Below are 27,461 nucleotides of genomic sequence, written 5' to 3'. Positions count from 1 at the left end.
AGCTAATTTCTGTATCGGCACACACTGTACGATTTACAATATGGCCGCCGCCGATACGTCCATCATTTATACAGTCTATGGTTGGGCAAGAGGTCTACAATAGGTCTCCTGGCTCCCACATGCACGTCCTTCCTTTCTGTGTGGAAAAGCTAAAATTCAAGTGTTTTCTCTGCACTTAAACGCCACACAGAGGAACAGAAGAAGAGACCACAAAGTTAAAGATCTAGATGAACACTTGCTGTAACTCCTTTCAGTCTCGTGCATGGCTAACCTTAATCAAGCTATGTTGTGCATGCTTCTTAGCTTAACTCCTCTGCAAACACAAGTTGTGTCTAGAGTCCTGGGACCATCGCTCTCCTCTGACCACACTCATCACCCACAGGTTTGAAGTCATGAGCTGTTCATTCAAAGAGCAGTAATGAGCTACAACGGTTCATACTCCTCATGTCTCATTAGAGTCTGTGTGAAACGTCCGGTCCTCTCCCGCTCCTCCCCCGGGTGATCTGGTTCCTGACATATACCAGGCTCTCTGTAGAACACTGGATCCCCTGTTGGAGCCACCAAATGTCAGCCTGTTGGGGCTCTGACTTCATTTGATCCTGGAATAATTCCTTTTTGTGGAGCTGCCACATGCTGAGCCTAACCAGGGCGCACACGGGGGAGTTATAATTGGCTTTCATTCTTGGAATGAACTAAATTTAACCATGTACTGCAGAAAATTCAGAGTAAATCCTTCCAGGAAAACATAACAGCCGTGAGTGGGTTTCTATTTCAGCTTTAATACCACTTAAATACATAAACGCTGCATTTATTGAATAAAAAGCATGAACGTGAGGATGCAGATGCTGAACACGCTCACAACATAAAGGGTGGAGATCATGGCTGTCATGACAGAAATATGTTTCATGGGGCAGATATATCTTATTGTATTAATGATGGTAACTCCAGGCCTGTAGGGGGAGAGCAAGAGGAGGAGGAGGGCCGGCTTCACTGACGACTCTGCAGAAACACAACTTTACAATATGTGCAAAACTCTCAGCTGGCATGAGACTTAGATATTCCTGCAGCTACAATCATTCTAATGTCACTCTGTCGTTTCACACTGGTAAAAAAGTTCACATCTTAAGTACACTCTTCCTCTGAGCGCCCCCTACACTTTGCTTTCTTTTGCATGCATTCATTTCTGGATTTGCATCATGCATGTGTCTGCAGTTTGCAGTTGTTTTGGACTCTTGCATGCATTTATGAAAGCACAGATAAAGATTGCTTTTCCATCCCACATCTCTCCATCAGGAAAGTTATTCTGGTGCTTTTAACTCTAAATGTGAACCACTGCTTTTTATGCAACAAACCAGATCGACTCCTACGGGCTATTTTCGCTGTAAACATTAATTCAGCAGTGTGTGGAGGCGTGTGGGATCAGCAGTCAAACTTAAAGCAGTAATAATAATCAGAGCGCCTCCTGTCTCAGCTCCATCCTCCATTAGACAAAGTATAATCAATGCATCAGCTGCACACACACACAGGAGACATGAGAGATGCATCTCTGCAGACAGGCATGCACACACTGAGCTATTTGTGCTGAGTCATGACTCCTCTGACCGTCTGTAAACACACAACGTGCACTGTTTAAACACACACATACCTCTTCAGATCACTCAGCACTCCAAAAAATACAAACACGCCGGTCAAATTGTGAATGTGGACCAGAAACTCAAAAGCAAAGTGCACATTCCTGTCCAAGACTTCTAAATGGATCAACACAAATATAAGACCTCCTAAAGTCCTTGAAATACATCCGTAAAAAGTGTCATTATCTTATCTACAGTACTTCATAGACTCACTTTGTTTTGAGAAGCTCTTTCCCTGAGAAACTTCAGGTAAATACTCAAAGAAATGTTCTCAAAGCAGCAGAAACGTTGTGGACTTTTACATTTGTGCATGATGTTGAGAAACTAAAATATGGAATCATTAAAAGGTTAATTCAACTTACACTCAGAGCAGCTCTGAGGCTCCACACGGGACGATGCTGAAGATCAAACACAGAAAGTTCTGCTGCTCCGTCTAGCAGGAGAGAAACCTCAGAGCAAAATGGCCTACCTCACCATTAACCTCACCTATGTGGTCACACCTGAGCAGCAGGGGGCAGGAGGATTCAGGTGATAGGAGTGTGTGAAGCACCTGAGGGAGATGATCAGATCCTCCTCACTGACATGAAAGACAACAAGTGAACAAGAACATTAAAGAAAATTTGATGCAGTTTGATTCCAGTTTTTGGAGAGAAGCTTCAGGATCTCCAGAGGATCTCAAACTCAGAGGGAGTGAAATCTTAAATCTTGTTGGTAAAGTGTGTGTCTGTATTTCTTCACTGTAATTCTAATATCGGCGTGCATTTCCATCCAACACAGTTTAATTTTCCTTTCTTGATATTTGCACTGGGAGCCCTGAAGCCTGAATTCTCACCACATAGCAGTTTAATCAAACATTTTATTCATGAAGAGATTGGTGTTTTCATGTGCTGCCTCTCCCCACAGACCGCAGCACAGCTTAAAGAGGAGAACAGAGAGGAGAAGCAGAAAAGGTTTTCATTCTCTCTGCCACCCGGTGTTTGGGAACCTGCTGGGAGGAGACTAAAACTAAAGTCTGGCCATCCCACACGCAGTCTTAAATAATACTGCGGCTTTTATTGCAGCAGAGGCTCTGGAGATATTCCTCCATTTGTGGGTTTTTTGCTTTATTTCTCACAAAGGAAAGCAAAGTTTGGATAATTTAACTTGTATGCTCTCAGGGCTGAAACTCTCTCCTCCTCCTCAGAGATCATTGGATCGCCTGAGCAGATACACTGTGAGTTTAGACCTGAACCTCCTCCTGAAAGTCCTGATGATGCAACAGCAGCAAAGTTCAACCAATCCCTGCACTCTGGAGCCTTGAATCTCTGTCCTATCACCAGCTTTGGTGCAGTCCTGCTACTTCATCATCCTCTTGGCATATCAGGACTTTATTCGGCATCACCAGCTGCTCTCCTGTCCTCTCCATCCGCACGCAACTGTAACTCAGGAAACTAAACTCATTATATCCCCTCGCTCTTCAATAAACGTCTGTGAGAACTATGAATAAACTTAAACAGCATTAAAGCATTAAGGAGGGAGCGTGTAGGACAAACAGCAGGAGTTGCTTAACACAGCGCGGCGTCGTGTTTGAGTGTTATTGACGTCTTTGCAGGTGACGGTCTGGAAGGAAAACACTCTCATCGACCCGGCTGGCCCCCACAGCGCCGACGTGCCACTCAGAGAGCGAGAGACGGAGCACAGATAGTCCTATTTAGAGTTTTGGTGTTGTGGTTGCGTTTGGAGTGAGTTGCATGGAGGTCTGCAGGTGAAGGTCCGTCAGGAGGGAGAGAACCTATCAGGGATGAAAGGAGGACAGCAGTGAGCATTGTGACAGTGCTTCTGCAGTCTTTGCACAAACATAACTTTAATGCATTTTTATCTTTTTGAAAAAGTCATAAAAATGGTACATTATGGGCTGGAATTTACCGGTCAATCTACGTTCCAACCCTCACCGTCAGGAGCTCAGACATCCGAGAGGGAAGCCAGGTGAGGTGGTACAGGCATCTGGTCAGGATGCCCCCCGGATGTCTCCCTGGTGGAGATGTTTCAGGGATGTCCATCTGGGAGGAGGCCACGGGGAAGACCAAGGACATACTGGGGAGATTATATCTCTCAGCTGGCCTGGGAACGCCTTGGTATCCTCCAAGAGGAGCTGGGGGAAGTGGCCGGGGAGAGGAGTGTCTGGACCCGGACCCAGACTCGGATAAGCGGAGGAAGATGGATGGATGGATGGATGGATCAATAACTTTGGCACCACCTGCACACACAGCTAAATAGGTATGTTGATTGAGATTGTTAAATTTAGCTGCACCAATACACAGAATAAAAACAGGAAATAAAGACAGCCAAACCTATAAATAACAGTTTCAACAAAGGAATTCATCTTTATTCTTGAAGTTACATCACCTCATGCTCATCATGAGGTGATATGTTCTGTTTTATAAAGTTTTAAGCTTCCAAACTCAAGCCTTTATAAAATAAGAGACAGCGAGGACAGTCTCCTCCATCATCCAGGCTTCACACAGCGATGATGACGTGTGTGAGCAGATGAAAACCAGGCTGCAGCACACAGCTGTGCATTCTGCTGTGTTACTACAGTCAGATGGAAACGTTGCCCCCCTCCACCTCAGACTGTTGCTCACATCCATAATTCAGGAAATCAAGGTGGAGCAGCTCTCCTGATGTGTTCAGCACAAAGCCTCGGGCCCTTTTTATTGAACCCAGACCACCTTTTACTGCATCATTTGTTTCCTTTAAGCTGCAGGATCTGCTGCACTGCATACATTTATATTACATTTGCTTTTATTGCAGCTGGAACAGGAGGTTCCTGCTCATGCACGGGGATGGGAGTACTATGGGGGGACTCTTATTTGTGCAAACTGCCTGCTCTTAAGACCTTAAAAAAGTCTCTGAAGGAGGAGAAGGTTCTGAGGAAGAGATAAAAGAAACAGGGAAAGTGTCTGAGAGAGTGTGCGGTCTGTTGTTAGCTCGTTTGTCACCGCAGGAAAGCCTTTGTAAAGTATTCATGTGCTCCTTTTTACTCACATTTTCCTCAGCGCATTAGATCACTATTGACTCTCTGTGAGCCTCCACGGCAGAGAGAGCAGCCGTAATGTGCTGAGGCGTGATACCACAGCCACAGAGTACCTACAGGAATACTCCCTCGCTGCTCAAACGCTCACTCGCTCGTGGCACAGGTGGGAAGTAAAGAGCAATGAATATTTCACTGATCTCAGGTTAAGTCAGGATCAATACCTGTGCTGAATAATTCAGCGGATACGTGCAGGCTCAATTAAAAGCATTCAAAGTTATTAAAGAGAGAGGAGGAGGAGGTAATGGACACAAGACAGGTTTGAACTCATGCCACATGACGTCTTGATCAGTGGCCAAAGTCCTCCATTATGAATCTGTGTTGGCATTGGGGGGGCGCAAGACACAAATGGGGGGTCATGAGGTGTCATTTTACCCATTATAGTACAAAATATCGACAAAAATAGACGCTAAATTTGAAATAAAACCTTGAAAATAGAAAATATTTTTAGTTTTCTGCCTTTCTTTGATCCCAGATGACTCCTAGGTTGAAGGTTAGTGAACAGTTTATTTTCAAAAGCATCAGTAGCAGGAGGGTAATTCATAAAGGCACAGGAAACACAGACACATGCTCATATAGGTAGGCTGATTTTTCTGCAGACCAGCTACATGAAGCCACATTAAACCACTGGGAGGGACAGTGGGGGTCGAGAGTTTTTGGCACCTGTATTTTGGGAGTCACGGGCTGAAAAGTTTGGGTGTGAACCAAAACCTCCTGCTGGCTCTCCAAGTCATGCAGAAGAAGATCTCAAAAGAAGAGTCACACGTTGAGCTCTTCTTCTTCTTCTTCTCTCTAAAGTTAATCTTAAATCCTGATACAAGAAGCGTTCACCCCAGCATGGCGTGATTGTAAAAACGTGTTAATGTGATATTGTTTGGCCTTAATTGTGCATTAAACTCCTCTAAGTGAACACAAATGTGCCTCCCAGCATCCTCCTCTCCATCACCTGCTCCTGTAATCTCATTTCTTCTCTCATCACTCTGCGCTGAATAAAACATGAGCCCCCAGTTTGCATCACGGTGCAGATAGACCCGAGCGTCTGCACCGTGATATCTCCGCTGCAGACAAAGTGCTTCTCGTGGTCAGAACCCTGCGATGATATCTCCATCTCCATAAAACCCCCTCCTGGTTCACGTTGAGGTTGCACACTTTGGCAGTGGAATACAAAAATGGCTTCCAGCGGAATGTTTCCATCCCGCCTTGGCATTCTTCACCGCTCGGAGATTCAGCTGCGGCCTGCTCTTTGGAGATATGCAGTGAGTGGAGATACTGCGGAGAAAAGACGAGTCCATCTGGATGTTCTGCCACCTCGCACACTGAGGGGTTATTTGTTTGGTCTTTTTTAAAGAAAGGGAGGATTTTCTTAAGACGAGGAGCTCAGAGACGCCGGCTCGCACAGAAGTGCTGAGGAGAATTTAGAGGAGAACTTTTGGATTATGAAGGTTTCTGTCAGACAAATCAATTAAAGCGTCCTCACTGCTCTTCAGCTCCTGGAAACAAAACTGTCTTTTCATCCGAAACCTCTCACAGACAAACACAAAAACTTTAACTGACCTTCTCTGAGATGTGGAATAAACGCACAACAAGAGCAGAATCACAAATATTGATCACAGCTGCAGAGAGGAGCATTATTTCTCTCCTCTATGTGACTCTGATTTGACATCCTCATACAGACGATGAACCAGAGGGCAGGTGTTAACTTTTCATCCACTTCTTGTACAAACTAGTTCCCTCGTCTGTAACGTTCTCTCTTCCTGCAGCAATCCAGCGAAATCAGCTCATCCAAAAAGCAAAGAAACACTCATAAATAAGCTCCTTCCACACACTCCTGAAAATGTCCAGACATTTCCCCAGAGCGCTGTCTTGCAAATCTTTGAAGATGCTCACCCCGACGCTCTCCTCCAGCCCTCTACAGGAAGTCAGGGAGAGGTCAGGAGAGAGGATGTGGGGGCATGGCAGGTTAAAGCCTGAATAACTCACAGCGTCGGGCAATGACGTTGTTCACGTTGGGCAGTTTCACGGCTCTGCACTCTCTGCAGCTTGGCCCAGTTGGCTGTATGATGCTCTCTCCTGCTGTGTTTGTGTTGTGGGAACGTCCTTCCACATGTTGGAGTGATGGATCTTGAGTTGCGAGTTGTGTTAACTTCCACTGGATCCGCTCTGTAGTGCTCCGGCTGCAGACTTGGCTTACGTGCAAGCCGACCAAATGCAACCTGTGCAGGAGTTGAAGCTGAAGTCATTTCTAGGAGGTCCAACAGTACGTCAGGAGAGTTTGTGTGCATGCATGTTGGCTCTGCTAGGCTGCATCCCAAACTTTGTGTCCTCAGAGTCTTCCTGTTTTGTCATCTGTGCAGGATTAGCAGCTTCAAACCCTTCCATCCTCTCCTCCATCAGTCCTGCGATTCTGCATGTTTGCAGCCGCAGTAACACAACATTTAAAACGAGGTCACCCATACACCCGTCTCTCCCCGGCGTCTGTTTTTTACTTTGCCGTTCGAGGAGCTGCTGATAAAAATCAGGACATAAACCCTGACATTGAAGATGAATGTGTCCCACAGCCACTGGGTCCTATCAGTCTGCAGCACAGACGGGGACACGGAGAGAGGAGGGGGACATGTCAGGAAGCTATCTCTGCTGCCCCCCTCCCCCCCTCCTCTCCTGCCCTCCACACTCGCAGGCAGAATTAAAGTTGAGAAGGTTTGCGGCGAGGATAAAAGACGAGCGTGATTGACAGAGACGGGCTGATTTAGCTTCCAGAAGAGGGCGGTTTCCCGGCTGCGGCCTGCAGCGCTCTTATGGATTCCAGGGAGGGGGGGCATTAGGATGGCTGACCCACCTTGCCAAAAGGCCTAAATATATAACCGCCTATTTATCGATATCATGGCATGACAGAAATCCATGCTGCAATATGATTTCAGCTCTCCGCAGGAAACCATTATGGTGAAATGGGTCATGGAGGAACAAGAGGAAAAGATGGCAACTCTCCACACGCTGGGTTTCCAATTTCTAAGACACACAGAAAGGCCTCAGTGAACTGTTGTACCCGACGCACGCTCAAACACTTCTAAATCAATCAAAACACAGCCAGACTCAGACCCGTGTAAACAGGTTTCATGCCAAAACAAGAGAAGAAGAACCAGCGCGAGTCGTCTGCGGCGTCTCGGAGCTGGAGAGGAGGAAGACGAGATTAAAGGTAGGCTTCTCTCGTCTTCACAGCGGATCCTCTGTTCCTGCTATTTAACAAAACAGGAGAGCGTGCAGAAATTAGCTTGTGAGACTTCAACTAGGACTTAAGGACTTACTTGACTTTCTTCTTCAGGCTGACACCAGAGATGCAGAAAAGTTGAGTTCCTGGTGCTGAAGAAGATCTTTGGAGCTGCTCATACAAAACTGTGATTTCCTGAACATCTGAAGGTCTCAATAAATCAGTGATGAGTCACAGCAGAATGAAATCTGGAACCAGAGTCCTGCAGAGAAGAATCAAATTACCGCTCAGACTTTGTGTCATGGATTTCTTTATTTGATTTCAAACATTTGAGAGCAGGAAAACCTTGAGGAAGTCAAGTCTGGAGGATTAAAGGAAAGCACACGGGGATGACGTCCCTCTGGTGCATGAGAGGCCACATAGGCACGCTTCAGACCTGGATGTGAGTGCAGGGAAATCCTATTTCAGCAGCACAGGTGTCGAACTCGTCTTGCGACCCCTCTGCTAAAGCCTGGAGGACGGTGAGAGGATGGTGGGGGGGGACAGGTGAGCTGCCTCTTTACTGGATTACACCGAGGAGAGGAAAGGAGAGGAGGAGGAGTGTGTTTGCCATTTCATTTAGGAACAAGGACAGAGCGGTGTAAGCTGATCCCCCACATGTGTGTGTCTTCAATTCTCCCCACTTAGACCTAAAAATGCTGCAGTGGTCGGATCCAATAACTCAAGATCTTGGGTTCTGTATTTACATATTTAGAGGTCTATCTTTGAGGGTGCATGCAACAGATTGCTACAACTTACAGAAAAAGATGACATAGAGCTGTTTCTCTACCACCTTTTAGAAATTTGGACCCTGAAATGTGTAAAAATGTGACCCAGGTTTAAACATTAAGGCACCACTTTTCATTATGAATCAAAGAAACATTAGCAGAGCAAGAAAACAGTCATCATCACGGACACAAAGGTCATATATGACTCTGTGTTTTGGGTTTCGGCGTCTTCCTCAGTCGAACTCAGGGAGTCCAAAGAGCTGCGGCTGAAACTCCTCCATGCTCCTCAGCGTCAGCGTCGCCTCCCGCGTCAGGCTCCGGTCCATGTTGTCGTCGGGAACCATCACCACCTGCATCCCGGCCGCCAGCGCCGCCTTCACACCGTTTGGAGCGTCTTCAAACACCAAACACTGAGAAAGGACAGAGGACAAGAGGAGAGAGGAGAGAGGAGAGAGGAGAAACAAAGTGATATTATCCTTTAAGCCTATTAGGTCTACAGGCTTTCACAGAGCTGACACCTCCGACAAACAACAGCAGCACACTGCGAGGAGCCTGATGTTCCTCGGAGGAGCTCGCAAATATCCATTTCATCTACAGTTAAAGGAACGCCGGGCTCTGAAGCCCCGCCTCCTCTGCTTTCTGTAGATTAAAACATCTTTAGGAGGAGCTGAGATCAAAAGTCAGAGAGAGCCGACCCTCTGCAGAGAATCTGGACTCTTTGGATACGACCTGAGAGAAGCATTCTAAAAACACAGAAGGCTGATTGTCGTTCCAGTCCTCATTCCTCCACGTGTTCAACAAGGACGTTCCAGCAGCTACGGTGAATTAACACGTCTGAACCTTCAGCAGGAGGTTAATCATTTTCCAGTTTCCAATGATCAGAGAGAGGAGAGGGCAGACGGGAAGAGGGGGGGAGGGCGAGGAGGAGTTAACGCCGACTAATCAACGAGGACTCTGAGCGGGGAAGCAGAGGCACAGATATTAATGTTTACTCATACAGATACCATCGCACACAAGCAGAACAAAGTAGCTGCAGTCAAACAGCCGGGTTTATTCTGCACAAAGTGAAACAGTCGGTTTAAAGATTGGATTTTCTCCCTCTAGCCTCAAACAGAGACAGCAATGTGAGGAAATGGCTGTGTTCCTCCTGCATTGGGTGTGTTCCTCCTGCAGAAGGTGTGTTCTTCCTGCAGTAAGTGTGTTCCTCCTGCAGCAAGTGTGTTCTTCCTGCAGCAACTGTGTTCTTCCTGCAGCAACTGTGTTCTTCCTGCAGCAAGTGTGTTCTTTCTGCAAAAGGTTTGTTCTTCCTGCAGCAGGTTTGTTCTTCCTGCAGCGAGTGTGTTAAAACAGTGCATATATTTGCAAAACGCAGCACCTCCACAAAAACCATCGTGCATCCTTGTCTCCTCCATCCTCATATCCTTCAGGTGCATTCTAAAACTGGAGCATCCTCCGTCATGGCGAAAGAGGAAGGGTTCAGAGGGAGGAGAGAGGACATGAGGATGCATGAAGTAAGAAGGAAACCCTCGAAATCCAAAAATAACCAATGAGTATCATCCTACTTTTTTGCACCCTTCTGTTGAGGCACCAAGCGTAACGATCAGACCCTGAACCTGTCTCTAGACTCACTACAAATACGCCGATTGAAAGAGGAGGAGGAGGAGGAGGAGGAGGAAGGAGAGCTTGTACTGGAAAGGATGTCGACTATTGTGCATCTTAGTTGTCCTGCAGGATGAGGAGGTTCACTGAAGACCAGAAACTCCTGCAACATGCGAGCAACAGGCGCCAAAAACCTGGAGAAGGAGCTGCAGCACTGATGCACATCACAGAGTTTAAGAATAAAGCTCAAAGTCAGGGCCATTTATAAAGTTAATCTATATTAGGAGATTTATTTGCCTCTCAGTTGTTGCATCCATCATCTTTCCATAACTAGCTCGTATCCGTAACACAGATTTAGAGCACAGGTTTAACTACAAGTCTCAGAGATGCTGAGTTCAGCAGCTCATGTTTTCACTGCTGTCAGAGCTGAACATTTCATTATTCAATGGAGCTGAAAGAGCGACTCCTGAACAAAAACATGTTTTGTTGCTAAGTAGGTAAGTGAAGTGTCCTTGACTCTGAGCCACAGCGAGAGGGAGCGAATTAGTGACTCCAATGAATTAAGTGTTTTCATCAAACATAGAAGGATTCTTTAGAGTCCCTCGAGAATACAGCAACGAGCGGACGAGAGTCAGGAATGAAAAGCATTAATGTATTGAAGTATACAGACTTCAGCTCTCTCTGTCTGAAATCAAGTACATAAAGAAACAGCAGAACAGACAATATGATCCATGTCAGAGCTTCTGAAAGAATGTTCAATAACGCACAGCAGTTATGTTTCTCTCAGTTCAACCTCTGACCTGAGATGTTTTTAAAGACAGAGGATCTCTCCTCGCAATGCACAGAGCCTTGGAAAGTTTGCAGCTTCCTGTGAATCCACTCAAGCATAACTCACAGTAAAGTGCTGCGTTTAGTGAGATGTGTGAATCACTCCTCTCTTTGTTCTTCCAGATACAGTTGAACGAAAAATCAAGACTCAACGACGGCTGTACAAACACCTATAGAGCAAAATACTGCAGCCCCCTGAGTGTCCACTAGAGGCTACCTCCTGCAGTGAGTCAGGAGTAGGATATCTATGCTTGTCATATCTGTGTCCTTTAATACATCAGAAAATAACGACCACACAGAACTGGACTGAAGTATTTTGCTATATTTGTCATCCTGGGTGAGAGCGGCTCTCTGGATGTGACTTTGCAGATTGTTTGTCAGCCTCTCTGGTCCAAGTCCTTCTGCAGGTTCATGCATGTCAAAGATTTGTTTGATGAAGCCTTGGCTGCGTTATGTTTATTAATGTAGGATCATTTATTCTACTGAGTCACTGCAACCATTTATACTTGAGGAACAAAGAAGGCAGAGACGGATTATGAAGTCATCCTCTGAATGATATTTTCAAACAGAGAGAGATTCATTTATCATTTCTAGAATCTGTAAAAGTCCTCTGCATGTTTTTTATATCTGTCACACACTGTACCCGCTGCAGGGCCGGCCTGCATGTTTGTTTTATAATTAATAAAAGAAACCCTCACCACAGAGCGAGCTTGAACCTGAATTCAAATGCCTCTTTGTTTGTGCTCCTTTTTTATCAAGTGCAGCACAAAGTGAATTCATTATGGAGTAAAAAACGCAGCTTTAAGTTCACGTCGTGGGGAAGCAGCACTTCAGTGACAATAAAGCAAACAGACCTTCAATGAGTCTAAAGCTCCACATAAGTCTGAGAGGAAGCCGTAAGCACCTTTGTTCATGTCAGCTCTAATACTCAGGTAGAACAAAGACAGCTCCTCCACTCTCCTCAAAACCCTAATTGACTTCTATGTTGTCACTAAGCCGGAAGCTGGAGGATGTGGAACAATGGCGGTGGAAACACTGAGAGTACACAACGGAGGGCCCGGTTGCTAATTCTCCTGATTGGGAGCAATTAAAAGCGTTAATTACCCAGTGAGCCGGAGGAATGACCCTTTAATCTGCCTCCGGAGCGCCGCAACCACACAGACAAAGATACACGCAGGCTCGCAGCGGATCGATGGCTCGGCCGGATTAGAGATGGACAATATAGGGAAAATAATCTGCATCAAACGGGACAGTGCGCCGGAAACGAGAGCATACATGAACGGAGGAACACCTCAAATATCCCTGCAGAACGTCACGTGGCTGAAGCTGCAGCAGCGTTCCCCTGCAGTCCTCTGAGCCGCCTCCACAGCTGTGTTTGAATGCATGATGAGCTGGGGTGTGAAAAAGGTTCAAGTTGTAACAATAAACTGCTTCATTTGGTAAATTTATCCACCTGTTACGGTGTTTATTGTGCAAATTGTACCTCATGTGACCGCAGCGAGAACCACAGCAGCTCAGCGTCTGAGTGCTGCTGACTCTGGCCCAAAAAGCATTTCTAAACAGCGGCTGTCACACCGAGCGGAGGTGTTCTGCTTGTTAAACACCCGGCCGCAGCGCAACAAAGCCTCATAAAAATGTAACAAGGTAAATCTACTGAAACTCACTTTATCAACATTTTAGAGGCAGAAACTGTTTAACCGCTTCCTCATGCCAACAAAAACCCTCATAACCGGAATTCATAGAGCGTCAGAGCCAGAGCTTGAGGAAGAGTGCGGCTGTTGTCCAAGAGCACAAACACGAGGAGCACAGGAGGGCGAAAAGGTCTCTGCAACAGGGAACAAAGTGAGGCAGGTGCAGCTTCGACACATATCTCCTGACCTCCTGAATCGGCGTTTAAAAGACTTCAGAGTTTGTGTTTGATCACTTTCACAAAGTTAATAAAAACTGCTAAACTCTACTCCTGATTCCTCAAGGGGTAGCTTTTCTCTCTCTGGGGTCAAAGTTCATCTTCAGTCAGACTTTAGAGTCTTCCTGTCTTATATTTTGTGTTACTCTGAGACACTGAGGTTGCAGTCATAACGACTCTTCGTTCAGAGCTAGCAGAAGTTGTTTTGGTCTCTCTCAGCTGCATGCTTTCATGTGATAGCAGAGTCTCAGATTTATTGAGCTCTAGAGTCAGTGTCGTCGGATTTGAGCAGTGCCAGCTGGTTTTCTGACACGTCCTCTCTCTCTGGGAGGAGGCAGAGAGGAGACCGAGCACACCGGCCTCTCTCTTAAAGATTTACAGCCCGTCCTCAGGCCGGTATGCAGACACATACAAGATTCATCAGAGCCCACTGATCTGGATTCACTGTGTACCTGAGTCAGCAAGACAAAGGTTTGTGTGCACAGAAACACACACGGACACACACGGACACAGTAAAGCCCTTAGAGGAGCGAGTGGTGGGCTGACAGCAGCCGATGTGATGTGATCTGGAGTCGATCCAGACCTCGTTTGGCTGCGGACAGCGGTTCAATAATACGCCTCGACATGAGAGGCTTCCTAGTACACTTCAGCCTCACAGGCGTCATAATCACATGATCATTTCTTTACAGGCAGGGATCAGACACAGAGCTCTACCCTGCGGGGCCGCATGGTGCTCTGTTATGTACATTATCCCAGCTCCGTTTGATGCATGGAGATGAGGCAGCGCTGGAATGAAAGCAGACAAACACAGCTTTACAGTGAGAGCTGAACCTTTGGTCGCAGTCCCCAAGAAATCACACATTACTCCAGCACTGTGATACAAACACTGCTGTCACCTGGGTGCTGGATCTAATGCTCTGAAAGTATCAGTAATCTCTCATAATCAGATGCAAAGTGCAGGAAGGGGAGCCGCCGGCAAAATGAAGTATTTTTACAACAATTTATAGATCGCATTAAAGAGAAATTAGAGGAGGTGCAGAGGGACTCCAGGAATCAAGGAAATTACTGCAATGAAGATACAAATCTGAAGAAGAAGAAGAAGAGGAGCAGATATTACAGAAATCATTATGAGGTTTTACTTTCAGAACACAACAGAGATAGCATAAACCCTGCAGAGGCTGGGATCATATCTGGGCCTAAAAAGACCTTTATCGAGTAAGATCAGAAGTCCAGCAGGTGTTTGATTTGCTCCATCTTTCCTGGAGGAGTGAAGTCACAGTAAACAAGGCTGCAGAGACTTGTTTCAGTATCAGGTGGATTCTTCTTGGAGCTCAGTGAGAGAGAAAGTCTTGAACAGTGTTTTTTTCTCTGGATTACAGCCTCCGCAGAGCGATCCGGCCTGTTTGACTTGCAGCTTGTTCATGTTAGCGGTTCTGTCAGCGTTTGACACCGAGGTGACGCCGATGTGTCAGCTGCATGTGTGACAGCGTGTCTGCCTGACAGTGAACACGGCCGTGGAATGAATCTGTCACCGAGGAAAAATGTTCACCACACAAACCCTTTAATAACTCTTCTGTGGAGTAAACATTAATGATTCCTCCTTCTCATGTCAGCGAGGGGAAGAAGAAGACTCTCTCTGCAGCTTTCCTTCGCTGAAACTTTCTGGCTCTTCTTTTTTCGCTCTTGGCAGCGTGAGGGTGTGTTTTAATTTTTCAGCAGGTTTTGTACTTCCATATTTGGCTCCAAGCTTTAGGTCTGATAACCACTCTATGTGGACTGGGATTCAGTTCAAGAAATGCTGGACTGTTTGATGCAGCTGCCACGTTTTCATCCTTTTGACATCTGCCCATTAACACCCAGTGGAGAGGACTGAGGATTGGAGTTTGGAGCTTGCAGGGAACATTTGAGGAAAGTAATATCGAGCACTGCAGTGCGTACTTTCATTCCTTAAAGAAGCAGGATGTGGATGAGTCGTCAGAAGAAGGATATCCTGCATCTTTGCCTGAACACTGAGGTGGTTGAGGAAAGATGAGAGACGGACTTCAACCGTTCTTAAAGAAGAGTTGTTGATCTGCAAGAAACGGCAATAAAACTGTAAAAATAACCGCCAAGAATCCCCCGTGGAAACTTGTGTTGTTTCAAGCAGACTTAATCAAAAACACAAAATCTGATCCTGCAGGATCGCTTGAGTGTCGTTCAAAGGGTGCTATTCTGTCACAGCTTGTCTTGATGTTCTGTTAAAGTCAGCAAGCTTGCAATCTTTGCAACTTTTGCACAATCATGACCAATCCTACCATTTCTCTCATGCACGTCAAAATATGGAGATGTAGCTTAAACATTAGGGCTTATAACTTCTCTGGAAACCTGTCTGTGTTAGAAACTGTTAGCTGTCCACTTAGCTACTTCCTGGAGTCTCTTTTGCATTGCAAGAACAATAAAAAGTAAGCATTTCATTGCAGCTCACGTGACACTTTTATCTTGCAACTTGACCGTAGACTGTAGAAATACAGCTGTTGACTCCAGCTGTAGAGCGGTGGATTAAATGCTTGAAAACACTCAAATCTTAACTGCACATTCTTCAAAAAAGCTCACAAAATCACAATATGAGGCGTTTTAGGCCACGACAATCAGAGAAAGGCTGATCCTTTCATGCAAACTCATTGTTAAGAGTTGTTGCATGTCCAGAACTCAAACTATGCACAATCAACTATTGTCAACTGCACTTTGGAGCTTTGCATGAACCGTGACTGTCATATTTGCAGGTACAGGGATGCAAACCAAGTCAGGACTGAGACGACGTTGCTTTCTGTTTAATGATAATCCAAAATCAAATCACCAAGCTCCAAACTCTTCTGCACTCAACAACAAGCCAACCCCGGCAAAGAACTACAAATCCCAGAGAGCTTTCCTTCACTCAGCTGTGTATAAATGAGCAGCAGAAGAAGATACTTAAGAGGTGATCTTGTAACTTCTGTGTCTGCAGACTCCCCTGTTTGTGGTAGCGTAATAAAACATAACACCGTGAGGGCAAAGCAAAATGTGCAGGAGGCAACATACAAGCTGTGCCGCCGCCGCCGCCGCTCTCTCACCGTGCTGCTCCAACATACATTTCACAAACAGTTGTTTATGTTCTGTGTGAAAACAGTTATCATATGCATCAGTGATAAACGCTTCGTGCAATTCATCACCTCCTCAGTCTCTAAGGACCGAGTTACCCACCATGTATAAAAATATCATGCACCGCACTCCGGGACGTCGCTGCTTCTGTTCCCTGCAGAGCCGTGAATAGAAGATGTATAGCATTAAAGCAGCTATAAAATCAGCCTTTATTTACAGCATAACAGCTGTGATGCATGGCTGATGCACAGTGCAAGACTTTAACAAGCTGACGCACCTACATTTGAGTCAAACATGTGTGTGTGTGTGTGTGTGTGCATCATGCATGTATCCGAGTCCTGGGAGCGCTGCAGTGAATAAGCGACAGTGACAGATTGCCGACTACATCTCCTAAATGATGGTGGAGCCCGGAGCAGCTTGAGCGCAGGATGTGTAACATTTCATCCTCTCGATTGTAGGGAGCAGAAATACAACCAGTGCTGATGAAAGACGGAGGATGTGTACGTACAGTGTGTGTGTGTGTGTGTGTGTGTGTGTGTGTGTGTGTGTGTGCATGAGAGGTTCAAGATGCTTATTAAAGCCTCGGCGTCCTCCAGGCCAGGTTGTGGTTGCGTAAAGGACACAGCTGATGTCAAAGTGAATGTTCAAAGATGTTAAAAATGTCTCTTATAAAATCTAAGATGTTATAAAATTATCTGTTAAAGGGTTATTCCGTGTAATTTAAAACTGGGTCATATTTTTCTATATTTAAGGGTTGAAATAAGTTTCAGAAATGCTCCTGGAGATTAGTTGAGACTTTATGGCTGCAATGTCATCTTTCAGGCAAATTGCAGCCATTACAGCCTGTTGTGCATGATTCTTTAATGGTTGTTAACATGCAAACAGCAGCTCTCACAGAAGACGCTGAAGGGTAAACATAAAGATCCAACTTCTCTGGCCGACTATGCATGAATCATTTAGTATCCGAGCACAAGAGCGTCTCTTTGCAGCCGCTGCAGCCTGCTTCACTGCTGCAGGCTGACAAAGCAGATCCCAAACTTACCTGAGTCGTTCAGCCCTCTGTTAGAAAGAGAGCCCAGGTTAAACAATCCCAGGAATCGGCTTCAATAATAGATGTTGTTTGGAGTCAGCGTGTATGCCTTTGAGCTCTTTGTGAGACTGGTGAGAGAGAGAGGATGTTTACCGCCTGACACAATGCATCCACAACACAGTCAGCCCTTTTTCTGACGCCTGTTTCATTATGAGATAACTTTCCCCGTGCTGGGTGTAAAGAGATAGCGGCGCGCTGAAAGACGAGCGCCCTGCACAGCCTGAAGACTTAATCAAAAAATACCACAATTGAGCTAAAATGAGTGTCTGCAAATCTCCCAGCTCCCCCTGCCCTTCTTTGCTCGGCTGTGATCTGAGGAGGACCCTGCAGCAGGCTTAGCCCACACATTTGAAGTCTGCGGCGATAAAGTATCCAGCCAGGGAAACAAAAACAGGGCAGAGGAGCGGAGCAGTGTGTACGGATGCTAGTTTCAGAGTCACACGCTACGTTAGATAAGAGAAATGCAGAGGGCTGCAGAGAGTGGGCTAAGTGGTTTTAAATCAACTCAGCCATCGGTGCACTTTAAACCGTCCACCGACCCATAATATTTAGTCCGTTTACTCCAAAAGCTAGTGGTCTGAATATTCTACACATCACAAAAAATAAAGTCAGAGAGTGTACAGGACGGCTCTGTGGACACTTTCCAACATTGTGAACCTCCAACAGACACTCTGACCCGGCTGTGCGGCTCCATCCAACATCAAACCAGAGGAAATGAAACCCTGAGAGTGATAGATGAACCTGCAGCGACTTGATTCTGTATTATGTGAATCCCTGTAAAGCCCTGATGGTTTCTGAGGGATGAAAGCCAATAACAGAGGGTGGGCGGGGCGCTCCTGAATCATGGTTGCCGTGTTGTTGCAGTATCATTATATCTGAACATCCAAAGCTCTCCTGGACCAACGGGGAATTCACCGACTCTCTCCGCCCTGAGTGAAGAACCTGCTCTTACTCTCTCTCTGATGTGTCTGTGTGCGAGCTTTCAGTAATTCACCGCTCCTACACTAAACTGTGGTTGAGATGATTTATGTAATGCGATGTAATAAAAGTGCTCTGACAAATAAAAGCTCAGCAGAACGTCAGCTTTTTAAAGTTTTCTTTTGCAGCTAATTTGAAATGTTGCAAATGTTTATGTTGCCCTGACTGACTCTTACAACTTACTATTTAGACAGATGCATTCACACACACTGCTCTACATTAGCTTTTAATGAGTGAGTGAAGTCAGAAACAGCAGAAACACTGAGGCTAGTTTATTTGTGAGGTATTATTGGTGCAAAAACAGCAACTCATGCAACAGGTGTTAACGAAATCTTCTGCTTTCGGGAGACTTTGTACAAGTTTGAGTTAGTTGGAGAATCTAAAATAATATACAGAAGCTTTGCAAAGTATTTTAAGGGTGCAGTGCGTAGAAATGTAAATATTCTAGGCTGAAATGCTCCCTTGCTCACCCCTCCTCTCGGTGAAATGACGGTGGCCCTTGAGGACAAGAAGCTCCTGTGATGCATTATAAGTATGATCCTACATTTGCCAAGTTTTCACATCAAAAGCATCAACTTCTTTTGTACTGGGGCGCCTCAATCTAGTGGTTCTAGTGCAGCTCTACTTGCAGCAGCCACTGGTTGGACTCCCTTTGCTGCACGTCTTCCCCTCTCTCTCTCTCTCCCCTCCACGTCCCGTCTCTCTGCAGCTGCATCAGTAAAGGCAAGCTACCCAGAACCCTCACAATAATCCTGCGTGCACACATTAGCCAAGCATTAGGATCACCTCAAAGCGTGCACATTTAAAGGCGCCATTAATACGAGACAACAAGTGAACTAAAGTCTGAAACAAAGGAGCTCACATTGAAGTGAAGAGTCCGATGTAAACGTAAGGATACAGAGAGCTCAGCTAATTGGAGTGAAGAAACACTTTATGAGCACTTAGCATTTAAAAAGTGACCTGAACTTCTTACCTGCAGTACATTTAACATTTACATATAAAAACCTTAACTCTATGCATTTGATAATCGATGCTCCACTGTGTCTGCGAGGGAGGTAAAGGGTGACTGTGGTCAGCTTTGTCAGAGCAGTAATGGGCCAATTTACTGTTCAGAGAGACCTGCTCATGTCTTAATTGTACCTGGTTTGAATACCTGGATTTTAAAGGCTTCCCCAGGTGGAACGCCACGTATGATTAATGACGGCAGACGATCTGGTTCTCTGCCTCTCCGCCGTAAGAGTGAGCATGAACTACCTCACTTTCATGTTTCATTAATCTTCTTCAGGCCACTGAGCACACCTTTGGTAAAAAAAAATCTCCCGTCTCATCAACAGTGTTACGTTTGGACTTGTGAAAAATGTTGGCGTCTCTCTCTGAGGGAAAAAGAGAGCAGCGCTTTTTCTTTCACTTCTGGTCAGTTCAGACAGCGGCGTCGACACCACATTACTCACCTGTGAGGCCGCAGAGCTGCTGCAGCGCTCTCTCTCGCTCTGGCCCCTCAGCACCCTCGGCATCACATTAAATCACATCCTGTAATGTATTTGCTTTGCTGCGGGGGACGTTTTCATACAGTCCTTCTGAATTGGACACTTTCCTAACTCTTCCTTTCACTGCAGGAAGTCGTGTGTTAAAAGCCCCCGATGCTCATCTGACAGGAGCGAGTCAGGGCCGGAGAAAAAAAAACATGTGATGAGGAAATTTCTCATTTAATTAAATTTTCATTTGAAAAGCTGATCTCTCTCTCTTCCTGGATTCACCTCTGCTGTCTTTATCTCGCTCTTTTATTAGGGCTGACATATTGGCCCTTATAATATTAACAACAGGCTCCTCTGAAACTCTGTTAACATCACTCTTCACCATGGCTGGGAGAGATTGTCCTTGTAGCAGCAGCACGTGTGAACAAGGAAGAGATGGATCCTTACTGGATCATAAATAACATCAATAAGTTTGTTTATCTATTTATTTACACGTAATATGTGCACAGAGATGCTTCTTTGTGTCTTAACTGGTGATGATAATCATTATCTTTATAGATATTGGCACCGTTATCGAGCCTCTTTAATGATCCATGTCTTTATTGATTCTACTACTACTCCATTTTTTGTTGGAGAGACGAGACAACGAATCATGTTTAACCGATGGGAGAATTGCTGAGCATCACGGACAGTTTGACGTAGAAGTATGGAGAGCTCATGTCCGCGTCGACGCAGAAGTATGAACCAGCCTATAGCCTCTACCTTTAAATGGAAACAGCTGCAGGTTGAGTGTCACCTGATTCATCACTAACAGATGTGTCTTTAGAAAACAATCTTATGCATGCAAAATCGCCAACCTTCCTGCAGGAATCTTTTGATTCTGCAAAAAAAAACAAAAACGAAAGATGCAAGATTCATTTGTTGATTTGTGAATTTTACAGTTCAACTTTTAGTGCCTTGTTTTTGTCTGCATGAAGTAAACTCATCCTCCTCTTCTTCCTCTTCCTCATGACTATAAAAAAAAAAGCTTGTTTGCATCAGAGTTGAAATCAGGGCGGGAGGAGCTGACAATTGGATGTATGTCATTACCACAGGGCTGCTTCTTCTGTTTACCTCGTCCTCTCCACCCTCCTCCCTCCAGCTCTGCCTCCTCCTCCTCCTCCTCCTCCTCCTCCTCTGTCACGGAGCGGGAGCCGGGGAGTGACGCATCATCATTCGTTATTCCACTGAACACTCTGTCGATTCCCCCTCTGAGCCTCAGTTTCATATCTCATCAAGAAAAATGCCGGCTCTAACCGTGGCTGGCTCCAGATTAAAAAATCAGGTGCGCAGTGCCACAGGCGGACCTATTTGCAGCAAAAAGCCTTTTAAGCCAGAGCAGAGGAGTTAGCGAGGATATATCTATTGGATGCCTCAGATTTCCCTGTTAAATTAGGCTGCAAATATCAAAATGCAGTGTGAGGAAGATGCAATCATCGCTCACTTCTTCAGTGATTTCTTTTTCAGGGTGCCTCAGTTTTTGTATTATCCAGGAGCGATCTGCAGACGCGGGGACGGGGTGAATGGTGCCTGTCGTTTATATTAAGGTTAAGGATGATTACAGCGGTGAAGGGAGAGTGATGAACGAATGATAATGCTGTGTTTAAGGGGGAAAAGTTTACTTTAGAAGCTTAGGGAGAGAACTTTTACTACTAAAAACTTAATAGATGTTCAGACTCTCGTTAACGTTTGGATCAAGTCGCCTAATGTGTCCAAAAGTCACATTTCGGTCTTCTAGTGTGTCTTCATCTTTTTATGCGAGTGTCTCAAACCTGCAGTCTTTCCAACAGCCAAAAAATTTAAGAGCAAGAGTAACTACAACGACCATCCTCACTCTCTGGTTGAGTAAGATATGCAACCTCCACCCACAACAAGCACACATGCTTCACATCTTGGGATTTTAACTCCGCTTGTGCGTATCTCTATATTATATATCTTCGAAGCTTGCCTTAAAAACACAGTCCATACCCTCTCCCCTTCACACCCTGACATGCTGCATAAAGGAAGCAGAGGTGAAGACTCAGGGGAAGCATTGTACTTTTTCCTCACAGAGGTCAAAACAGTCTGCGGTGGCAGGGAGCCAGCAGGAGGTGAGATCTGACCTGAGATGCTGAGAGTGTTGGACATTGTGAGTCTATCTATGGAGGGAAGACTTTCTCACTGTTTCAGCCTCTCTGTCGGAGCCTGAAGGAGGAGAGGTGTGGAAAAGTTTCAGGGAGAACTACAAGTTCTTCAGGACAGGGGAGTCTGAATCCGAATTCGAGGAGTCTCTTTTCAAGACGTCGTCTGAAGGCTGCGTGGAGGCTGTGATAGATCCACTGTAGGGCTGGGCGATAATTGGATAACAGCCACATCACAGCCTGTTTCAAGCAGCTTCAGGACTATCTACTCAAATAGAGACACTAAAACGTGTGAAACTGGGTCAGGGTTTCAAACTATAGGAGTTTTTGTTAAAGGTTCAGAGCATCATAAATGATATCAGTCATCAGGATGATCATCTGTTTCAGTTTGTGTTTCCTCTCTCACTCTAACATGCTTATTCCTACATCCCTCTCTCTACCCGGCCTCATTTGTTCCTCCACAAATAGCAGAAGGTCGTCAGCTCCCGTTCAAACCCTGAAGAATAAAACAACCGGCACTGTGTCAGCCTTGAGATAATGTGCTGCAGACCTGTTTAGGTTAACATTAAAACGCAGTGAGTAATGAGCGTGGGCGGCTTCTCAGAGTCATTCTTCTTCGTTTATGAAAATTCAATTAATTTCTCACAGGGTTCACGTAGCAGGGGCGCGATGCCAGTTCAATCTTTGTGCTCGGCTGTCGGGAGCACAACTGAATACAGAGGATGTGTCGGTTGTGAAGGCGATGCTTGGAAACTGACATGAATAGTGTGTGGTCTGGTTTCTGTGCGGCAGAACGACGTCTGAATAAACCGGGAACAGTTCAGCTGTGGGTCAGGGGAGACTGAGAGAGTCCAGAAGTGCATTTATAATCACTGGAAACACATTTACAGACGCCAGAGGAAGCTGCAGGACGTCGCTGTGTGTTTGTGTTTCAGTGTCAGATTACTGGAGCTAAATTATCGCCCAGCCCTACAGAAAACACAGATTCTCTCTATAATGAATAAAACAGAGACACTCCCTCCATCAGGTCAAACACCTGCTCTAAAATAAACCTGACTCTGTGAAGGTGTTTCTGTCATGACTCCTCGCTCCATACTGATGAAGAATCTCTGAAAAGCCTTGGTGTAAATATACGTATATTCAAGGCATGATAATTTCAGAGTATAATAGTTTAAAAACGGCACATCTTTGAGGATTTCTGTGATTTATATAGAACAAAATGATAAAAGCAAAGCAGAGCGCGTCATTTAATCACTTATTCAGCAGGAACATCTCGTACTGATCAATGATTCACAGTCAATTCCTCCAAATCAGCGTAATTCCTCCGCTTTCTCAGCGTGTGGTCTCCAGAACGAGCTTTTCAGTGAAATGTAGGTCAGCTCTCACACTGTCATTCGGTGTCTTTACGGACGTATTCGGCTGCTATTTTAAACTGACTCAACTCTGCGAAAGACTTCCAGAGTGTCTGAAAATATCTCTTAAACAGCGCGTTGAACCCTGAAAGCTCTCCGCTCCTGATCAAAGCGCGGCGCCGGGAGAATGTGAGAGTGTGAGAGCCTGACATCAGGACCTGCCGGCATCGCAGCAAAGCCAACATGTTCGCCGTAAATGGAGAGCAATCTGCTGACGCACGAGAGGCTAAATACGAGCAGATATGAAACATAGGGTTTGACATGCTGTTGACATGTCGACTCCTCTCTCTGTGCTTTCTCTGCAGGAGCGTCTTCGAGCATCATCCACTCCTGAAGTTTGTCTAATGTGCAAAACAGGCTGAGAATCAAAGGACACTCTCTTATTTAACTTACTGTACATGCTGTGGATCACTCCTCCTTTTAATCACTCTCTACATGACTTTGATTCTCTGCTCTGGGTTGTTTCAAGCTTTCGTTTTCTTATTGAAGGTTGGAACGTAGATCGACCGGCACATTAAAAGCTTCACCTCACTGTCCAAAGACCATGAGGCGCAGACCTTCATCGCTGCAGCTTTGCATGCGGCTGCAAAACTGAGGAGAACAGGATAACCTAACAGAACCACATCACCTGCAAAACAAAGACAACCCTGGAACCAGGAGCGTGTCAGAGTTTGTGCAAAGCATGCAACACTAGCTCACTTATCCTCCACTTTTGCATGAAATAAAACGTGTTGTTTTCAGTTTTTTTCTGGTGTTTCATAAAGTTTTTTGCTTCTACCCTGTGCTGCACCTCATGGAGACGACATGTAAATATGTAAATGCATCTTTACCCAGCATCTCTGCATGAGTTGATATTTGCTGCTTTGTCACACTCTGCTGAGTTCAATCAAAGTTTGGTGACCTACCAGCACATCCCAAAACCCCACTTCCTGTTTGCTTCATGATACAAAGAACGGGATGAACACGCCTGATAAATAAAGAACCACGCTTTGAATATGAACCTGCTCGTTACGCTGTGCAGGGATTACTGTTATTAACATATAATATACAGGCTGAATTATAAAGATGGAGCGGGAGACGAGAGAAGGTGAGTGAGCAGCTGTGATTCTGTGATTGGAGGTGGAGGAGCAGGCTGCAGGTGGAGATGATTGACAGATCTGAGTTCACCTGAGAGCTCCTCTCTGGGTTGATTAGTCAGACTGACATCTGATTAAGAAATGAAGGTGTATAAGACGCACGCCCACGCACCTGTGATCCACACTCACCTTCTCATGAGCAGCAGGAGGGCTGAACCGTTTCGCTCCGACCAGGAAGGAGTCCGGCGCAGGTTTGGCGTTCTTCACATCGGGATCGTCGCCCAGAACGATGTGATCGAAGAGAGCGAAGAACTCTTTGTGGGTCTTGGTCTTCAGCTCGAACGTCACGCCTGCCGAGCTGGTGGCGACAGCGATGGGGACGTTGTGCTTCTTCAGGTGGCGCACCAGTTTCTCAACACCTGAAGGGACACGAGGAACACTTTCATTATCTTATGAGCAATGTAGAGTAAGAGGTTAACCTGATGAGCAAGGCTTTGGACCCTGAGATATATGAAATATCAAGCATACAGCAACTTCTTTTTTTTTTTTTTTCATTTTTCATTTTATTCTTATTGTTGCATATATTGTGTTCTTAACTTAAGGATTGTGGGTGGGTATAGGGTTGAGATTAGAATGACTCTTTATAAATAAAGTCTGATTAATAGATAAAACATCTGATTTTAGACACACAGGAATAAACTAAACTCCCTCAGAGAGCCTGATTAGCAGTGCCTGCATGTTCCAGCATGCATTGCATGTTCTTTTTAAAGCAGCATCAGTAGCACAGGTTTAACGCTCTCGATCATAATTCAATGATGACATGACATTTTGGGTTGAATTCAGGCTTCAGTCGAGGAATCAAATGATGAGAGTGCTGCAGCAGCTGAATCATCCACCATCCTTATATAACACCAACAAACACGCACAGCTATTAGACATGATTCTCTTTCTGAATCATTTACACAACCTGAATGTGTGATCATTAGATTGAAGAGTAACTCGCAGCACACATGAAGGTACAATCTGTGAGACTGGACACTTCTATGATTGTTTTGTTGTACTATTTCTGAGATTGGTGCAGGAAAGCATTTACATAATGAGGTTGAATTCAGCTGTAGTATTAAATATTAGATCATAATATCAAAGATTGTGTGCGCATATGCCCCAGAAGCTTCACAGATGTACACAAACAGAGGAAGCAGCACTCCCACATGCAGAATAAAGAGGACAGCAGCCCACACAGGAGCTAATGATAGTCCTCTCTTCAGTGGAGAACAAATCACTGTTTCATGTGCGTGTGTTCTTAATGTCACACAGCGTGGAGAATCAGCCGTACCTGGCATGAGTTTGGCAGAGGGGAAAATCCTTTCTTGTATCTGTCTGGTTTCAGTCAGGAGCTCCTCGGCTGTCATGGGGAGCTCCAGAGAGTCCCGGATAATCTGGGAGGCATCCAGAGCTTTTTTCCCCATCACTGACGACTTCACGTCCCAGGTGTACTGCTTCCCAAAGCGGTCGCAGACTTCCTGGAAGGACACAGTGTACAGCCGCTCTGTGTCTGTGACAGGGGGAATTAAAGCATTTAATTAATGCACTCTGGAACCAATGATGATCTAACTTAGCCATAAAACTACTTGGCAGGAGTATAGAAGTTGGCAGTGACCTCAAACTTTAACATTATTTCCTATTTTTAATCAAAAGTTGCATTGGTGTAGGGTTGAACATAATGTAAAATTAACATGATTTGTATTTGCTAGGGTTTCAGATGGCCCACTAATTTAAAGCTTCATATTTTCATTATAAACATGTAAGTGCATATAACATCTTTAATTCGGCATATAATTTAAGATGAATTAAGAAGCTTTGACTGCCTGTAAACTTAAATCTTCCTGAGGTGCGACACTGCCACCACCATTGGTTCTGCACACATGTTGGAGGTTCATAAACGGATGTAAACAACATTAAAAGTCCAAAATATAACATTTCTGAAACAGATAGATATTAAAAAACATATGCCGAATTCACCATAAGCCTATACAAAGTTTAAATAGTGATTAAGTTATGCTAAATGTCAAACGATATTTTAGCTATGTGCAGAAAACTGTGAACTTGTACTATTTCCTACGGAGTTCTGCAGTGCGACTCCAAACCACGGACTGAATGAGTTTCTACATGAATGAAGCCTTAGCAGAGATACGTCCTCGTATTAGACGATTAACAAAAACATAAATTATGTTTCAAGACCTAATAATAATCCGTCCATGTCGAAGAGGACATGGCTCACAGGTTTGTAGCAGCAGCTTGTCATTTTTGTTTGATTCAGGAGATCACTTCCGCGTCGCACATATGACGTAGAGGACAAACAAAAACAGTAACGAGTTATCCGTCTGAGTTTAAAATGTTTTAAATACAGTTTTAAAGCTCTAACAAATCTTAAATTCAACTTATTTGATAAGAAAAATACAGAAAACATACAAATGTTCGTCCTAACCTTTACAGTCTATGGTCCTAACTTACCATAAACCATTTCCGGGATAGAGTTTGGTCGAGCAGGCGCTAAGGATGCTGGGAGATGAAGTTTGCACTGAATTTCAAAGTTCAATTTCAATTTGGTTAATTTTTAATCACTTAGGGAAAGTTTTACACAAAATCTACTGCAAAATGAAATGTTTTAGACGACTAAACATTTACAGAGATTGATAGAGGTTGTAAAAACACATTGAATCTTACAAAAATCTAACAATTAAAAAGGTTTATAACTAAAGGAACAACAAAACAGCAAAAATAATGTCTGCAATTACTTTTCTAAGGATTTATTTTTGTCATTTCTTCAAAGAAACATCACTGGAATTATATTTAAGTTCCACAAATTGCTTTATATACCTGTTGGGCAATTTACAACACCATGTTGCACCATTAATTTGTAATTTCTCCAGTGTCTCCTCACTGTAAATTAAAAACACAGCAACACAGAGAGTACAGTTCCACCTCTGAGTGTTGAGTATTAATAATATTCATGTATGCATGATGCAATATGTGTACATTTTGCAGGATTCATCCCCACTCTATAGGGGGAAACCAAGAGAGTCCACTGTGACCTCTGACTGGACCTGGACATGCGGGTGTTGTGTTGAAAAATGCCACCAAAGCA

General features: G+C 44.8%; 2 protein-coding genes across 3 annotated transcripts in view; both read right to left on the bottom strand.

Moving 5' to 3' along the window:
• nlgn4xa (neuroligin 4 X-linked a) overlaps positions 1–8,459 on the bottom strand; it is a 104,308-nt gene extending 95,849 nt beyond the window's left edge. The window contains exons 1-5 of one of the 2 annotated variants that reach the window (XM_034677615.1): positions 8,343–8,459; positions 8,004–8,168; positions 3,537–3,879; positions 2,118–3,402; positions 1,994–2,029 (exon numbers count right to left, since the gene is read on the bottom strand). The gene's annotated coding sequence lies outside the window, so the exon portion shown is untranslated. Of the gene's footprint in view, positions 1–1,993; positions 3,403–3,536; positions 3,880–8,003; positions 8,169–8,342 lie in introns of both variants that reach the window. The other variant, XR_004630145.1, reaches the window with a different exon arrangement.
• On the bottom strand, positions 8,200–26,866 carry pudp (pseudouridine 5'-phosphatase). The gene is made up of 4 exons (XM_034677616.1): positions 26,828–26,866; positions 25,650–25,868; positions 24,503–24,732; positions 8,200–9,083 (listed from the first exon to the last, which is right to left on the bottom strand). The coding sequence occupies exons 1-4, from the start codon at positions 26,835–26,837 to the stop codon at positions 8,907–8,909; spliced, it is 636 nt and encodes a 211-aa protein (XP_034533507.1). The 5' UTR covers positions 26,838–26,866; the 3' UTR covers positions 8,200–8,906.
• Positions 26,867–27,461: the final 595 nt, after the last annotated feature.

Source organism: Notolabrus celidotus, chromosome 24 (genome assembly GCF_009762535.1).
Source record: "Notolabrus celidotus isolate fNotCel1 chromosome 24, fNotCel1.pri, whole genome shotgun sequence".
In the NCBI taxonomy this organism is placed as follows: Eukaryota; Metazoa; Chordata; class Actinopteri; order Labriformes; family Labridae; genus Notolabrus; species Notolabrus celidotus.
This window is presented reverse-complemented; position numbering and strand designations above follow the sequence as displayed.